At 36.8% G+C, this 17,332-nt stretch overlaps 5 protein-coding genes across 5 annotated transcripts; 4 read left to right on the top strand and 1 right to left on the bottom strand.

Annotated features, from left to right (window-relative positions):
* Positions 1-128: 128 nt before the first annotated feature.
* Positions 129-683, bottom strand: LOC117621915. The gene has a single exon (XM_034352443.1). It carries the CDS (start codon positions 681-683, stop codon positions 129-131), a length of 555 nt encoding a protein of 184 aa, XP_034208334.1.
* Positions 684-1,520: 837 nt separating this feature from the next.
* LOC117620986 (exopolygalacturonase-like) lies at positions 1,521-3,457 on the top strand. The gene is made up of 4 exons (XM_034351245.1): positions 1,521-1,705; positions 1,817-2,128; positions 2,302-2,820; positions 2,918-3,457. The coding sequence occupies exons 1-4, from the start codon at positions 1,574-1,576 to the stop codon at positions 3,152-3,154; spliced, it is 1,200 nt and encodes a 399-aa protein (XP_034207136.1). The 5' UTR covers positions 1,521-1,573; the 3' UTR covers positions 3,155-3,457.
* Positions 3,458-5,397: 1,940 nt separating this feature from the next.
* LOC117621916 (exopolygalacturonase-like) lies at positions 5,398-6,965 on the top strand. The gene is made up of 3 exons (XM_034352444.1): positions 5,398-5,401; positions 5,681-6,090; positions 6,201-6,965. The coding sequence occupies exons 1-3, from the start codon at positions 5,398-5,400 to the stop codon at positions 6,963-6,965; spliced, it is 1,179 nt and encodes a 392-aa protein (XP_034208335.1).
* Positions 6,966-8,757: 1,792 nt separating this feature from the next.
* On the top strand, positions 8,758-10,349 carry LOC117621917 (exopolygalacturonase-like). The gene is made up of 3 exons (XM_034352445.1): positions 8,758-8,761; positions 9,032-9,441; positions 9,549-10,349. Exons 1-3 carry the CDS (start codon positions 8,758-8,760, stop codon positions 10,347-10,349), a joined length of 1,215 nt encoding a protein of 404 aa, XP_034208336.1.
* A 1,109-nt stretch (positions 10,350-11,458) lies between these two features.
* LOC117620977 (protein GAMETE EXPRESSED 1-like) lies at positions 11,459-14,676 on the top strand. The gene is made up of 6 exons (XM_034351236.1): positions 11,459-11,537; positions 12,323-12,863; positions 12,966-13,553; positions 13,645-13,771; positions 13,864-14,198; positions 14,304-14,676. The coding sequence occupies exons 2-6, from the start codon at positions 12,388-12,390 to the stop codon at positions 14,569-14,571; spliced, it is 1,794 nt and encodes a 597-aa protein (XP_034207127.1). The 5' UTR covers positions 11,459-11,537; positions 12,323-12,387; the 3' UTR covers positions 14,572-14,676.
* Positions 14,677-17,332: the final 2,656 nt, after the last annotated feature.

Raw genomic sequence — 17,332 nt, forward strand, 5'->3', positions numbered from 1 at the left:
AACAAAAAAAGCTTCTAGATGCCTTGGACAAAAGTAGCTATGAATTTGGTTTGATATGTTAGTGGTGGTAAGCTTTCCAACCGGACTATATATAACTTGGGTTGAAACGAAAATGGAGTACATAAAACTTAACTTAATGATCCTCGTACATCACATATACTTGATCCACCAAACAAGGCTCCTTCTATTCTATTATTCGAAATCTCAACCTTGACATAATCACAATCAACCCTCAATAGCCTTCTCTCCCAATGCAGTCCTCCACCAACCCTAACAACACCCTGCATCGCCACGCCAAAACCCACAATTCCTCCCCTCAAATCCTCAACCATGGCAGCCCCCACGTGATCCTTGACGAACACCGAAGATGCGACAAGGCTTGCATGAACTGATGACTCATTCTTGGGGCCTGCAGTTTCGTTGAAAACAACGTTTGTCATGGTGAGAAACTCCTTCTGATAGAAAACTGAGACTTGCATGGCATCGAAGTAAATGCTCTTGTCCTTGTAATGGTTTTTAGCAAGTAAAGTGATGGACCAATTTGCGGTTACAGAAGAGGAGTAGATTATGAAGGGAGAGACCGAGAGAGAGTTTATATGGAATATGTCATGATGAGAAGACAGTTTAGAACTATTACTAGAGCCAATACAAAACCCGCGATTTCGAGGGTTGCCACAAGCCATGCCATCAAGTTTAAACAACTTGGTGTGCCCGTGGTAAAGCTGGCGGAGGTCCGCCTGTTGGTGGCCGCCTTCATGGTTGCTAGGGTTTTCTTGATGGAGGAAACAGCTTGACTTACTTGGAGAGGAAGCATGAGGACAAGTTCAAAACCCTTCTGAAAAAAAAAAAGCTTTATATATATATTGGAGATATGAGGATATGATAATAATCTTTCTGGGTGCAAGAATGGGTAGTTTTCTAACTTAAGAAAAGCAAAAGAGAAGTCATTTTTGTGATATATGAAGTTAGTAATAATCTAGTGAAAATAAAAGAAATATAATTTATGGCTCTACTAGGTAAGAAGAAAAAAAATTAAATATATATTCTTTAATCATTTTAATTTCTTCTGGATATAAAAAGATTTTCCACTAGTTTGATTAGTTGGGGAGGTAATTCTCATGTCACGACTGCTTTGTTACAAATTATGGTCAAGAATTGATTGGTGTGTTCGGAAACAATTTTTTGTTAATCTTTGCATCAAATTGGATTATAAGTGATCCATGTCTTAAATCTTTTCTTTCTAATCTGACATATCCTTGGAAGCAAAAATCTTTTGTCCAAACTGGAGCCAAGCGTTATTTTGTGGTGTCTTGGGGTAGACGGCAATATTAGAAAACAGCGTGCCCTGGCTTGTAGGTAATTCATGGCTGAGCTGATTAATTAATTACTAATTATATGATAACATGGTTGACGGTGTTTAGCTTCTTAATGGCCTCTCGTATAATTTGACGGTGTTTAGCTTTCCAATCGGACTATAAATTGGCCTGAAATAAAATGGAATTTCATCAACTTCCCAAAAAAAAAAACATAAAGTGAAAAAAAAGTGAAAAAAATAAAAATAAAAAGAGTGAAGATGGGATTGAAACTGAAAAATGTCTTGCCAGTATTTGTGTTCTTGTTGTTAGCATCCACAGCTAAAGCCCAAACAGTGTTTGATGTGACAAGTGCAAAATATGGTGGAAAGCCAAACTCTGATATTACCCAGGTAACAAACATTAATTTCCATATTCAGTTCAGATTAGAATTTATTTCTATAATTGTTTGCTAAACTAAATCATTTAGTGTGTCTTAATTTTTGTTTAATGTTTTGAATTAGGCTTTGAGCAAGGCTTGGACAGATGCATGTGCTTCAACATCACCAAGTAAACTTGTTGTTCCAAAAGGAACATTCAAGTTTTTAGGAACAACTTTTAAAGGTCCTTGCAAGGCTCCTATTGCGTTCCAGCTCCAAGGAATATTGCAGGCTCCAGCAGATGGCAACCAACTCCCAAAGAAGGATACTTGGATTAGTTTCGACCACATTGACCGGCTCACCATATCAGGTGGTGGAACTTTTGATGGCCAAGGAGCAATTTCTTGGAAACAAAATGATTGCCACAAAAACAAAAATTGCAAATCTATTGCCATTGTAAGATAATCTGATCCTACCCTGTTTCAAATCTTGGTCATTGATCAATTCTTGACTTGATGCGTGATCCAAATTCACAGTCTGACAATATCAACATTTGCCTGATCAACATAAATCTAGGAAGAAAAAAATACTCATATGCGTTTGATTGTTTTCTCAATATATATGTGCAGAATTTGAGGTTCAACTTCATCACCAATTCCAGAATTGAGTACATAACTACAAAAGATAGCAAAAATTTCCACGTCAATGTTTTGGGGTGCACCAATGTTGCATTCCACCATTTCACCGTCTCAGCACCTAAAGAGAGCATTAACACAGATGGAATCCACATTGGACGTTCCACTGGGATCAGCATCATTGACTCAACCATCAAAACTGGGGATGATTGTATCTCAATTGGTGACGGTACCAAAAATCTCAACGTGACCAACGTTACTTGCGGACCAGGCCACGGCATAAGCATCGGGAGCCTTGGAAGGTACCAGAAGGAAGAACCCGTGTCCGGGATCACAATCAAGAACTGCACCTTGACTGATACACAGAATGGTGTGAGAATCAAAACATGGCCTGCTTCCCCATCAGCTGGTACTGCCTCAGATATTCACTTTGAGGATATTATCATGGTTAATGTTGGTAACCCTATCCTCATAGACCAAGAGTACTGCCCATGGAACCAGTGCACACTAAAGGTATATATAACAATTTGTTAACATCACATGTTCCTTGTTAGTCAAGTCATCTACTTAATCTTTAATTAATAATGGTAATATTAATTGTTCTATGCAGGTTCCATCCAAAGTTAAGATCAGCAATGTTAGCTTCAAAAACATCAAGGGCACATCTACCACTCCACTTGCTGTCAAACTTGTATGCAGCAAAGGCCTACCATGTGAGAAAGTGGTACTAAGTGACATTGATTTAAAGTACACTGGAAACCAAGGCCCTCTTACCTCTAAATGTACTAATGTCAAGCCCACGATTACTCGCGTGACAAAGCCTCTTGCTTGTGCAACCTCTGCTTGATCTAACAAGTACAAACCATGCTGATGTTTCTCCAGAGGTGGAAAATGTCAGTACACTTTTGTTGTTGAATAAATTACCCATGAGTCTTGCTCAAGTGACATGATACGGGTGGGGTGAGGGGGTAGAGGTTTTATGTTCTAACCTCCTTGTAATTATTTTTTGTTCTATTTTATTTTTTGACAAAATGTCATTTTTGGTCCATGTGGTTTGTCGTTTTTACCACTAAGGTCCCTGTAATTTCAATTTGAACATTTTCATCCATGTTGTTTCAATTTGAAACAATTTAAAGACAATTCTCAATTTTTATCAAATTCTTTTAACTTCTGTTACCGGTGCAGGGGTAATCTAGTAAACAAGTTATTAAAAAATTAATTCTTTTAAAAATAAACAATACAAAATGGAAAAATTAATAAATAAATAAATATCTTCTTCTCCCCTCCCTAGAAGCCTTCGTCCCTCTCTGCTGTATCTCTCCCTCTTAATTCCTCCACCACCTGATAGCATCCTATACCCAGCCCCACCCCTACCCCTAGCCGTGACACACCCCCAATCCCATCCCTACCGACAACCCAACACCAACGCACCAACCCCCTTCATCCCTCTATCTCTCTCCGATTGGGCCCTCCACCTCTCCCCACCACAGCCCACTAATCATCTCTCCACCACCACCACAACCTAAAACTAGATATTCTCCAATATACAGCTTTGTTCATCAATCGATTTTTAATAACTTGGCGATAGCTATAGATTTTACCCTTCCCAACTTCAAGTTCTGCTCCTCAAAAATACCATCAAATAAGCCATAATAAGTGAGAATAAAATTGAAATAGGAGTAGTTCTTGGTGGGTGGGCTGGGTTGGAGCTATAATTTTTTTTTTTTTTGGCAGATCTATTGGCCATATTGTAATAAATTATGAGCAATGTGGTCTTTTGCTTGCATTCAATTTTTTGGGCTGGACTTGAGACAGAGAGACAAAGAGATAGGTGGGGTGTCTTGAGAAGTTTTGTGGTGGGAGGGTGGTAAGGGTTGGTTGCTGGGTGGTTGGGTAGTGGCTTGTTAGATGGTGGTTATGGTGGGAGGGGGAGGGCATGGGAGAGAGAGAAGGAGGGCACCAAAGTTAAAAAGGAATGAATTTGTGTTATTTATTATTATTTTTTCCATTTTGTATTTGTTATTTTAAAAAGGAATGATTTTTTTAATAATTTGACCGAATTGGCCCCCTCGCAAGTAATGGAAGTTTAAAAAATTTAACAGAACTTGAGAGTTGTCCTTGAATTACTTGAAATTGAAACCACACGAACAAAAATATTCAAATTGAAACCACAGGGACCAAAAGTGACTTTTTGCCTTATTTTTTTTTTCATAAATCCATGTTTCCCTAGTTTCGTGCATACGTGCCTACTTAGGTTATTGGAGTAAATAACTATACATAGTAAGTTAAAACAGTTGAAAATTCATGTACTATATGGCATGTCATCTTCTTCTTCATTTTTTTCTCCAGGAAACTATAGTTGTTTAAAACTAGGGGAATAAAGAGAAATTTGAGATCTATCAAATCGAAGTTCATAATCTGATTGCACTTTCATGTTCGTCCAGTGGGATTACTAGTTTCTAGATTTTGAAATAGGCAAGCATGCGCACTTTTTACCCTCTTTTTCAAAGGAGGAATAAGTAGCAAGTTTCTAAGAAAAATAGAAAGTAGAAGAAAAGAGAACCCACTTTTCTTGCGAGAGAAGAAATAATACTTACCCTTTTTTTGTTTTCGTTTTCATTTCTGAAAACGGAAAAACAATTTCTGTAGTTATAGTTAGTATAACCAAACCGCTGGTTATTTCTATCTGAAATCACTGGTTGTTTTGTTAGCTCCCAAAAGTCTTCTAGAAATTTCATTCCCTCAAGTGATATTAGAAAGATAAAAAATGCAAAGATGTTTTTCATCGCCAAGACTCACATCGTTGATGTCTTTACCGAAATGGGCCCTTACCCTTTTGCATGTTCCCTTATTCAGAAGGGTGTTTTTTTCCCTTGTTGCTCTTACCCTTTCATAATGTCATAGCATTCCTGATTCAAAAAAGGAAAAGAAGGGCCTCTCCCTTATAAGTATCAGGAGTTTGTTTCTCTCGAATCACCACCTCACACGAACCCAATATAGTCCACAGTTACATAGAGTTGCTCACAGCAATTCAGATAGGCATCTACTTCGCATTCTCAAGGAAGCACAATCTCGTCTCGCTCTAAGCTAATGGGTATGTGTGCCTAAACTTGTATTCTTTTTTCGTTTTCACCGATATGTCAATGCAAAGAAATCAAAGTCTTATGTGAAATTTGACATGAAATTGTTCAAGATGTTTTTTTGGGTTAAAGTTACTGTCATAGTTTGGTTTGAATCGATGATTTCTTTTTTAAAAAATTCTTTTCCAACTCTGCCAATTTTCAATGAAATCCCCTGCACCTTTCTGTTTGGACAGGTTAATTTTACTCTCTGTTACTAACTATTATCAGGTTTCTTTTTTCTGGTTATGCAGCTGGCCATTGGATATTTGTGTTCTTCTTGTTAGTTTCTACAGCTAAAGTCCAATCCAGTGTATTCGATGTGACAAGTGCAGCATATGGAGGAAAGCCAAACTCTGACATTACCCAGGCCTTGGCCAATGCTTGGAGAGATGCTTGTGCATCGACATGGCCAGCTAAAGTTGTTATTCCAAAGGGAACATACTATACGAGAGGAGCAATTTTGCAAGGTCCTTGCAAGGCTCCTATTGATGTTCAAGTCCAAGGCAACTTCAAGGCTCCATTGGACAGCAAATATCTCACAAAGCAGGATAGTTGGGTTGGTTTTCAATACGTGGACAGGCTCACCTTATATGGCGGTGGAACTTTTGACGGCCAAAACAATTGCTACAAAAACAAATACTGCAAAACTACTCAAGCTGTTGTAAGTTCCTTAGATCAATCCTTGCTGTTATTTGTTTCTTGGATATTAAGTTATAATCTATGAATACATGTTGCTAAATTCTAATGTTACTGTCTGTTTGGCTAATGCAGAATCTGAGGCTCGATTTTGTCACCAATTCCATGATCCGGGACATAACTTCACTTGACAGCAAAAACTTCCACATCAATGTTTTGGGATGTCGCAATGTCACATTCCAATATGTCACCATCACAGCGCCTGAAGACAGCATCAACACGGATGGAATTCATATTGGGCGCTCATTCGGGATCACCATCGATCACACAACCATCGGCACAGGGGATGATTGCATTTCTCTAGGTGACGGAAGCCAGCGAATCATCATGACCAACGTTACTTGTGGACCGGGCCACGGCATAAGCATCGGAAGTCTAGGAAAATACCGAAGCGAAGACCCCGTGGCCGGAGTACTAGTCAAGAACTGCACCCTGACTAACACACAAAATGGTCTGAGAATCAAAACATGGCCTGGCTCCCCTGCATTTGGCATTGCCACACATATTCACTTTCAAGATATTGCCATGGTCAATGTTGGAAACCCAATCTTCATTGACCAACAGTATTGCCCATATAGCCAGTGTGCACAGATAGCTCCATCTACAGTCCAGATCAGTAGCGTCACCTTCGCCAACATTAAGGGCACTTCTGCCACACCAGTTGCTGTACAGCTTATGTGCAGTAGAAGATTACCATGCCAGAATGTAGGGTTGGAAGATATTGATATCACTTACAGTGGAGACAAAGGGTCTCTTACCTCTCAATGTGCTTATGTGAAGCCCCAGTTTACTCGAGTGGCAAATCCTCTTGCTTGTGCTACCAATCCTTTTAAGTCTTAGAAGTAGAACAAGTCATCTTCTCTCTAGATAGATTGATTTTGTTTCTTTTTGTTTCTTTTTTTTTGGGAATTGTATAGTTCAAAAAGTTTGGCTCTTATTATTAGGTTTGCCATTTTAGGTGTATAAATTGTTGTTCAAATTTAAAATTTTATTTTTATGCATATTTTTTTTCTTCAAGTTCAGATTGAGGCTGATTTATTTTATGTATGTATGTGATAAAAATGCATGCCCTACTAAGAACTGTTTGACGATTCATTCACCATCACCGCTCATCTCTCCAATCTATAAAATTGGTTCTTCTGCTTTTTTCTTTTTGGTCTAAAAAGTTATCTCCACTTCAATTTAAGTCTGATTTCTTTGATTAGCTTCTCCAAATTTATTGTTTTGCTTGATAAGAAGAGAAACATTACTAGCCAAACTTAAGTCTGAATTCCATATTTCACGGTTTGAAATAGCTGCTTGGTTTACTGGTGTTTGGTCATAGTACAAGTTATAGGAAATATTTTTGCTCACCACTTTAACTCAAGGTGTATACTCATCACCATTCTTAATACTTGACATGTGTCTATGGACATAATCATGGTTAACTTTTTACTTTGATTTATATAACAATGGTTATGCTTATGGGCACGTGTCAAGTGGTGAGCATACACCTTGAGTTAAAGTGATGAGCAAAACTGCTCCCCAAGTTATAAACCCATGGCCAGTGTTTGATTTTCAAGTTTACAAGAGCGAACAAGATCTTGAAAAGAGAAATAACACTATCTTTTATTCACTAATGATGCTTTGCTTGCTTGGTAGAACCCAAAACATGTGTTAACAATTCTAATTATTTTTTATTTATTTTTTCATATTTCCTTGTGTCTACGGTCTATGTTGTGTTTGATTTCATGATAGTTATTATTGGCTTGCACAATTAAAAAGTATCTTTCTTTCTTATTACTAGTTCATTTGTTCTCTCTAACTATAGATTTGTGCCCCATTAAGGATTTAAATTGAAATAATTTTTTTCTTGAAAACTAAAATATGTAATTCACATGTCACTCTCTAGAAGTGACATCCGAAACTCGTGTCATTGTCAGCCAATAACATGTATAATCTCTCTATCTTGTTCTATTTTCAATTTAAAAGCACACAAAGTTTCAATTAGTTCGAGTAATATGATTACAATTCTACATTATTTTTGTTGTTTTGTTAACACTGTGGTTGATGTGTTAATTCATCAAACTTCTTTTTTTTTTTATTCATAGTAGGTTTTTTCGTTGTTCCGATGATTGTTAATGGATGCCCAAATCACAAGGATGGTGGAGTAGAGCTTGCATACCTTTAAAATAAAAGTTAAAACACGACAATGATCTTGTTATCAAAATAATGGAATAATTTTGTTATTAAAATGGTAAGGCATAGTGGACCGGCTTGAAACTACAAGCCTTCTCGCAAGAAATCTATTTAGTCGCGGAACTCTAAATTCTAGCTTCCCATTAAATAGATTTCTTGCGAGAAAAGATATAATGCTTACCTTTTTTGGTTTTTCTGAAAAAGAAATATTCGAATTAAGGGGTTTTTTGTTTCGTTGTTGCTCTTATCTTACCCTTTTCATAATGCCATAGCATTCCTGATTCGAAAAAGTTAAGATTAGAGAAACAAACAAAAAAGAATCTCTTATAAGCAGCAGTTTGTTTCTCTCAAATTACCACCTCACACGAACCCAACAGTCCACAGTTACAGAGCAATTCAGATAGGCATCTACTTGGCATTCTCAAGGAAGCACATCTCGTCTCGCTCTAAGCTAATGGGTATGTCTGCCCAGCCTTATATTCTTTTTTCTTTTTCACCAATATGTCAATGCAAAGAATGTTGGTGAGTTCTTATTGGAGAAGAATATACATATGACCATATCTGAATATATCTGAGAATTCCCATACACTTCGTTTGACAAAGAAATCAAAGTTTTATGTCAAAGTTTTCAATAAGAAGAATGAGTAGGCACAGCACACACATGACACAGATTTTCTGAAAGGTGGTATAATGTTTTTTTTTTTTTTTTTTGGGTCTGGTTTGTGCAGCTGGCGATTGGATATTTGTGTTCTTATTGTTAGCTTCTATAGCTAAAGTACAATCCAGTGTCTTCGATGTGACAAGTGCAGCATATGGAGGAAAGCCAAACTCTGACATTACCCAGGCTTTGGCCAATGCTTGGAGAGATGCTTGTGCGTCAACTTGGCCAACTAAAGTTGTTATTCCAAAGGGGACATATAATTTGAGAGGAGCAATTTTGCAAGGTCCTTGCAAGGCTCCTATTGAGGTTCAAGTTCAAGGCAACCTCAAGGCTCCATTGGATAGCAAATATCTCACAAAGCAGGATACTTGGGTTGGTTTTCAATACGTGGACAGGCTCACCTTATATGGCGGTGGAAGTTTTGATGGCCAAAACAATTGCCACAAAAACAAATACTGCAAAGCTACCGATGCTATTGTAAGTTCTTTCGATCAATCCTTGCTGTTATTTATATCTTCGATACCATTGCAGTTTATAAATACATGTTGCTAAACTCTAATGCTTGTTCTGTTTGCCTAATGCAGAATCTGAGGTTGGATTTCGTCACAAATGCCATGATTCATGACATAACTTCTCTTGACAGCAAACACTTCCACATCAATGTTTTTGGATGTCGCAATGTCACGTTCCAATATGTCACCATCACAGCGCCTGAAGACAGCGCAAACACGGATGGAATTCATATCGGGCACTCATATGGTATCACCATCGACCACACAACCATCGGCACAGGGGATGATTGCATCTCTCTTGGCGACGGAAGCCAGCGAATTATCGTGACCAACGTTATTTGTGGACCAGGCCACGGTATAAGCATCGGAAGTCTAGGAAAATACCAAAGCGAAGACCCCGTGGCCGGAGTCATAGTCAAGAACTGCACCCTGACTAATACACAAAATGGTCTGAGAATCAAAACATGGCCGGGCTCCCCTGCATTTGGCACTGCCACACATATTCACTTTCAAGATATTGCCATGGTCAATGTAGGAAACCCTATCTTCATTGACCAACAGTATTGCCCATATAGCCAGTGTGCACAGAAGGCTCCATCTACAGTCCAGATCAGCCGCATCACCTTCGCCAACATTAAGGGCACTTCTGCCACACCAGTTGCTGTACAGCTTATGTGCAGTAGAAAATTACCATGCCAGAATGTAGGGTTGGAAGATATTGATATCACTTACAGTGGAGACAAAGGGCCTCTTACCTCTCAATGTGCTTATGTGAAACCTCAGTTTACTAGAGTGGCAAATCCTCTTGCTTGTGCTACCAATCCTTTTAGTCTGAGAAGTAGAAGAAATCGTGCTAATGTTCTCTCTAGATAGATTGCCTGTGTTTATGTTTTGTTTTGGGAATAGTATAGTTCAAAAAGTTTTGCTCTGAATTATTATTAGGTTTTGCCCTTTTAGGTACATAATGGAAAGTGTTCTAAGTTCAAATTGAGATTGATCTTTATTTTATGCATTGCAATAAGTTCCATCTTCTTCACGACCCTCGTTATTAACCCAGATTCATGCCTCAATCTAAACCAACCTAATGCCAATTAAAAATATTACATTAACAATCTCCCCCTTTAGTACAAAAACCTCATTGGAAAGAAAAACAAGTCAAGTCAACTGATAAATCAAACTTCAGACTCAATATCCAATGAAGCTTCGATGAAAAACTTCAAACGGAAAGCTCATAAACACTAATATACCAATGAACCACGTGTGGTATGAAGTGCAAAGTATAAGATAAAAACATAAGGTCAAAGTACCATGAAAAAGTCAACAGGTTGTAGCCGAGTTGAAAAGTATCTTACCTTGCAGACTAGTAGTCTTAGTTTCGAACCTCCATGATACCCTGTTTGTGTGTGTGTGTGTGTGTGTGTGAAATCCTCCCTCTCCCTTCTTAACTTTGGGGAAAAAAAAAATTACCATTAAAAAGAAAACTAGTTTAACATACACACATCATTCTCCCCCATTTTTGGTCATGAAATGCCTAAAGGATTATGTTTGAAGTTTTAAAAAGAAAATACATTTTTAAGTTTTAAATAAATTAAAACAAAAATTATGTCAGATTATTTGTAATGGTTTTTCTTTATTATTATTTTTATTTTTACTTTTTATAAATAGTATTGTGCGGACTATGGATATGTGAAGCCCTTGTATACATAGGAAAACTCTTAATTAATTGGAAGGCAAATCTTTTGTCTTGGGTCGGTGGACTTCCTAATTCAAATGGGCCAACGGTGCAATGTTTTCCCAAGGGAATATGAAGTGCCTATCTAGAACTACGTGGCAATTGCCTATTGGATGTTTTGGTTGTTCTTTTGGCCTTTTTCCTTTTGTTTTGTTCATGTTTCGTTTCCAAAACGACAGCATCGTCTCCCTCTTATAAATACGCGTGGAGGCCGTTTCTTTCTCTCAAAGCCACCACCTTATTGCATGAACAACCCAACAGTCCAAAACAAACACACAAACAGAGCACTTCATCGCAAAACCACAGCGACTCTTCTTAGCATTCTCCAAGTAAGGCCTCTCTCTCTCTCTCTCTCTCTCTCTCTCTCTCTCTCTCTCTCTCTCTAAGGTTCTGTCTTTGTGTTTCTTCTTAATTTCATTTTCTCTGTTAATGTTCTTGTTTGTGTTCATATGGTTATATTGAAAGCTATGTGAACTTTTACCAGAGACTTTTTAAATTTTTCCTTTTTAATTATAGCTGTGTGAGAAGGTGAAAAGTTTTAATCTTTATTCTTCTTTTTTTCTTATAATTATTTATCTACTTGGAAGGGCATGTGCATTGTTCTTGTAAAAACCTGAAAAGGCAGAGGAATATACAAATAGGATGTCAATTGAAGGAAAAAAAAAAAGTTAATCAAGGAGGCCTGGATTAATTAGTATGCATAAGTAAATTTCTGGTGCATTGAAAGCCAAGATGATTTTTTTTTTTTTTTTTTTTCTGGCTATGTGGTGGATGTAATTTTTATTGGACTGAGTATGCGGTCCAATTGCATTCTGATGGGTGCAGATTAATTACTTGAAAATCATCATACCCTGTACTGTTCTGATCATATAAACAAAATTCTAGACGCAATTATGAGAAATAAATTTATGGGTACCTTTGTTTATCTGCATTGGTTTTATTCTTTTCTTGCTCTCTTTCAATGCACTCTAAATAAGGAATTCATTGATTTTTCTTTTTTCCCAACTCTGCCAATTTTATCGAAATCTCTCGATTGGTTTCTATTTCTAGCAAGCGCCATCGAGGTTATGTTATTCTCTGGTACTGATTGTCTTATTTGGAATTTGTAATGCAGGTTACTGAACATAGGTGATTGACTGAGAAAGTTGAAGAACATCTTTTGCTAGGAAATAAATTCAAATGGGCCAACCTAAGTCTCTTCTTTTCCTGTTGATCTTCTTAACTCTGTCAAGGTCTTGTATGTCATGGTTTTGGTCTTCTTCTTCTGGCCAGGCCGGCCATAACCCTGCACAATATCTGCAAATATCTGGTGATGTTGCTGCTGAATTCTCCATGGATGCTCTCAATGATGAAAGGGGGATTGAGAGGCTCAACAACGCTAGAAGAAAACTGGTTGGCTCTAAATCTTGTTGGCATGATGCTTACCAAGGAATATTTGCAGCATGTTCTGAGATTGCTGCCGACGACAATGACAAGAGGAAGAGATTTGCTTGGGATCTTAGCAATTGCTTTCAAAAGGACTCTGGCAGACCCCCTTTTCCTAGATGCCCTGCAGGCTCTCCCATGAAAGCTTGCCTTGAAAAATTGGACAACAATGCAATTCATGCGTATCGCGAATTCTATCTGGAAACCAACTCCATTTGCCATCAGTTACAGTTGAGTATAATTTTTTTCTCTTTAACCCAGTAAGTGTTAAAACATGAAGAATATTAATCTTAACTTGAATTGTGGTTGTGTGTTTTCTTTTCTTTTTGCAGGTCTGATATATTCCGGCGTCAAACAGAGATGTTGGTGAATGAATTGGTAAAGTCATCTGATTATGCAGAGGAGAAATTAGAAACCATAGCAGAGAAATCAGAGAAATTGCTGGAGGGCTCAAAATATATCCACGAGTCTTTGAATTCAATCGACGAACAAACACAAGAAGTGGCTCAGACTTCCAAGACTGTGAGTGATCAAATTGGTGGCATAATGAAGCAGTCAGAGGTGATGTTTGAGCAATCTGAGAAAATTGCAGCCTCTCAGTTAGAATTGCAGATGGGGCAGGACAAAATGAAGGAAAAATTGGAAGAGGGGATGGCAATGGTTCATGAGTCTTATCATGTTCTAGGTAAAGGAATACACAGCTTACAGGATGAGACTGTTGAAATAGAGAAGAAGATAGGCATAGTTGGAGAAGCCATGTCTACAAAGATGAGCAAGCTGCAAAGCAAGGCTGATGATATTGGGAATGTAGCAGAGATTTCCTTGGAAAAGCAAAAGGAACTTCTACATGGGCAATCTGAAGCTCTTGATGGCCTTGAGTCACTAACTAAGTTTCAATCCCAAGCTCTAGAAGAGAGCAGGTAAGACACATTGCAATTGCCATGTTAGTAAAAATAATTTCAAAACATCTATCAAGCTGTATGTTATTAACTCTCTGTTTTAAAAATGCAGGGTTATTTTGCAACAGTTTGCTACATTTGGCCGTGAACAACAAGAAGAGCTTCTTCAACGACAGGACCAGATTCAAAAGGCACATGACCACCTAGTCGAAAATTCAAAATCCATATTGTCAGCTCAGGTAACTATTTCTTTATGCTTCATTCTAGCTAATTCAGTCTTTGTAATAACTTTATGATCCTCATAAAAAAACTCCCTTTTATGTATGTACAGGAAGCTTTTGAGCAGAAGCAGGCAACCATGTTTGTTGCTTTGGACAGGCTATTCGCCTTGCACAATGCCTTGTTGCTCGAATCGCGGTCAATGAAAGCTTTCTTTGTTTATGCCATGTCAATGTTTGTCCTCTACATGTCCACCAGCACAAAGCAAACTTCCACTGTGAGATGTGAGCTCTACATTGGTCTATCGATTATATTCCTGCTTGAACTTGCAGTCCTGAGATTTACAACAAATGGAATAGAGCAACAGACTCGGTGGGTCAATATATTAAGGAACTTCTTTGCGCTGTATGCCGCAGTTCGGATAATAGTTGCTTATATCAGATACAGGTAAGTGAAAAAGAACTCAGTAAAGATTTAAATAACTTCTTTTTTTTTCTTTCTGTTTTTGCTTTTATGATTTGCATTTAACATGTGTGTGTTTGATATTTTCAGGGACTATGGAAGGCTGAACCACGATATGCTACAAGTTCTAACAGAGGAGGTTATGAGCTTACGAAAAAACGCAGAGTTGGAATGGGAATCAGATGATGAATCCGATTGGTCTACATTTGTTGACAAAGATGTACCAGATGGCATTGAGAACTTGAAGGATCCCAACCATCTGCAAGAAGAAGTTGGAGATAATTTATATGCAATCACTTCGTGTACTGGAAGATATAATCTCCGCAGTCGCTCTCCTCGATCAACTGTCTGTTTTTGATGTAATTGCTCTACCATTTACTTGCTAAGAGCTTAGAGAACATTATACTCCTAGATTTTGCCAAGTTAGATCATTCAGGACTGATATATTTGTCCTAATCCTTTGTAATTGTATATGTAAATCATCATCCATCATCAATAATATCTAAAGTTACTGCAAGATTTTTAAAGTGGTTACAAAAATTATGTGATCCAACTAATCTATTGAGAAATTTGCCAAGGATCTGAAAATCATGGAAGCACAGTATAGCCAGCCAACAATCTTTTAGCTCAGTACGCAAAACATAAGCAGAAATCTGAGTTCACACACAACTACATGTATAGTGGAATGTTGGAAAAAGCACTTGTTGCTTGGACCAAACAAATCAATACCGATATCATCCCTAACTCAACCACCGAACTAAGTCTAATAAATGTGGGCTTTGATCATAAAATGCGTGATATGAGTTGTGGTATCATTCATTATATATTGTATTTCATTTAGTCAAGTTTCCAATATGGGACTTTATGTTCTTCAACAATTAACACCAAAATCTTCCACCACTTGTAGTAATTAAAGTATTGGTTTTTGAATTAGATTTGGCTGCTCATATGGAGGATTTGAAGTCGAATCATATCACATACTGATACTGAGATACAGTAACAATGATTAAATCAGAGCCAAAACCAACTAATCTAAGTGTCGGCAGGTGCTTGTACAATTCAGAAACCTTTTGTGAACAAAAATGTCAACAAGGCAACAACGTCATAATCTTTGATGCCACCGGGAAAAGTAAAAATTTGATTACAAGCAAAAAGAAAAAACTGGCTTGCCTTATTGTATTTTCCATCCAGTGCAAGTAGCTAAATTAGTCACTGTCGAGACTCAATTATTTCCATCATTCCTTGATAATCTACTTTATTCTCATGTCGTTTTCAGTGTGCATAAAAAGTGTGAACAAGTTGTGAGATGATTGGAGCTCTTAGCACCTCAAAATCGTGTTCATTAAGCAAAAGATAAGATAACTTTAAAGGGCATTGGAAAGTACTTTTGTTGCATTGCATGTTAATTTTTCTTTTTCTTTTCTATTTGGTGATTATTAACAATCGTATCTTTCTTTGATAGTTACCTTCAGCATTAACTTTGGTTCCTCTACATGCTTTCTCTTTTTAAACATGTAGATCGATTGACAAAACAAAAATGTCATGCCTATGTAATCGTTGTATTGTTTTAAGCATCGAAGGATCATTGGCCGATATCAAAAGTATCACTCCAACTAGACATTGTTGTGTTCGACAAGATTTTCTAGTTAGTGATCACCTAGCTAGACCTATACCAAGCATATATACTTCAAGCAGATTTCACCATCAACACTACAAGATTTTCGTGATGATGGTTGTGTTGTAATGTGATATATCAATTCACTTATGTAATAATACATGAATTAATAACGCAGTATGACTATCATATGCAGTATAACTATCATACGCACTTTTTTTTATTCACCCCAATATGTAAAAAGACAAAAAAGGTCATCCAACTTAATACTTAACATGTACATCTATACACACACCTCACCACTCTTTATATTAAGTTTTAGAAAAACAAACAAACTCCTCTACACCCTATTGCCAGATTACTCTTCTCTTTCAATCTAAGAAACTTACTACACTATCATCTTCTCTTCACAAACAAACCCTAAATAATAAAATATTGCTACACATTTGACAACATTGTTTTTATCTCTTTAAGTAATATGAGGTTGAGGAGTTTTTTATTTATTTATTTTTTCTGCTGGGTGTATATGTAGGGGTAGTTTGGGAAGATAGTGGAGTTTTTTTAAAAATTGTGAAAATTTAAATTAAAAATTGAGATAAATTTAGAATATAAGATTAACAAAGAAAAATACAGGATTTAAATAAAAAAACTCAAATTTGAAACATTAGTAAAATGAATTACTCATATTAAAATTTCCACAACAAATATATCTGACAAGAAGACATCATCCGGCCATCATATATATAAATACACATACACATTAAAATAAAATGAGAGTGGCTGCATGTTTTTTGTGTGGCTGTGACTAAAATGGAATGATCAGAGAAAGGAAAATAAAAAAATCTTAAAACAAATGATTTAAGTTATACTAAATTGTAGGTATGGCGGTGACCGCCAATGCACTACTAGTACACATAAGTTCCCACTTCCCATAAAGACTAGCAAATTACGTGCAGAGAAGTTGGGAGCAGTTGACTCTATCCTTGTTTCCCACTTAATTTTATGGACAAAAACCAAGCCACATTCTTACTCTCTTTTCCTCTCTTATTTGGTAACTTCAACCCAATTTTATATGCTCCCCTCATCATTACTAAATCCTCATAACCTTGTATTTATTTCATTCAACTCTTGAAAATATATAAATATAAATAAAATAAATATTATATATATAGTAAGTTTCAATTGAGGGATACCTATGTAGGGCTCACTCTGTATTGTATTTCACTAATCCAAAATTCATTTAAAAATCATCTCCACAAAAAATCACTTGAATCCGATATCATTTGACCACTCAATTGAATTATTGAAATTTTAGTACTTTCTTGAAGCACCGTGTTCATTAATTTTGTATGACACAATTGGATGTCGAAACGGTTTCTGATTTGTCTAATTTTTTGCAAGGATGATCTATGAATGTATACTTAAAAAATGGATTGTTTGAATCATTGAAAGAAAATTTGTAAGGGACCCCAAAGGGTGTCCCTCAAATAATTTTATTTGATAA

The sequence above is a fragment of the Prunus dulcis genome, chromosome 3, assembly GCF_902201215.1.
Source record: "Prunus dulcis chromosome 3, ALMONDv2, whole genome shotgun sequence".
Lineage (NCBI taxonomy): Eukaryota > Viridiplantae > Streptophyta > Magnoliopsida > Rosales > Rosaceae > Prunus > Prunus dulcis.

Bases quoted from the DNA above. Each gene is read 5' to 3' on its own strand.
- LOC117621915 (XM_034352443.1), bottom strand. From the start codon at position 683: ATGGCTTGTGGCAACCCTCGAAATCGCGGGTTTTGTATTGGCTCTAGT.
- LOC117620986 (XM_034351245.1), top strand. From the start codon at position 1,574: ATGGGATTGAAACTGAAAAATGTCTTGCCAGTATTTGTGTTCTTGTTG. The intron at 1,706-1,816 runs GTAACAAACATT...GTTTTGAATTAG, and splicing joins CAAACTCTGATATTACCCAG to GCTTTGAGCAAGGCTTGGAC. The intron at 2,821-2,917 runs GTATATATAACA...TGTTCTATGCAG, and splicing joins GGAACCAGTGCACACTAAAG to GTTCCATCCAAAGTTAAGAT.
- LOC117621916 (XM_034352444.1), top strand. The intron at 6,091-6,200 runs GTAAGTTCCTTA...TGGCTAATGCAG, and splicing joins GCAAAACTACTCAAGCTGTT to AATCTGAGGCTCGATTTTGT.
- LOC117621917 (XM_034352445.1), top strand. The intron at 9,442-9,548 runs GTAAGTTCTTTC...TGCCTAATGCAG, and splicing joins GCAAAGCTACCGATGCTATT to AATCTGAGGTTGGATTTCGT.
- LOC117620977 (XM_034351236.1), top strand. From the start codon at position 12,388: ATGGGCCAACCTAAGTCTCTTCTTTTCCTGTTGATCTTCTTAACTCTG. The intron at 13,554-13,644 runs GTAAGACACATT...TTAAAAATGCAG, and splicing joins CAAGCTCTAGAAGAGAGCAG to GGTTATTTTGCAACAGTTTG. The intron at 13,772-13,863 runs GTAACTATTTCT...ATGTATGTACAG, and splicing joins AATCCATATTGTCAGCTCAG to GAAGCTTTTGAGCAGAAGCA.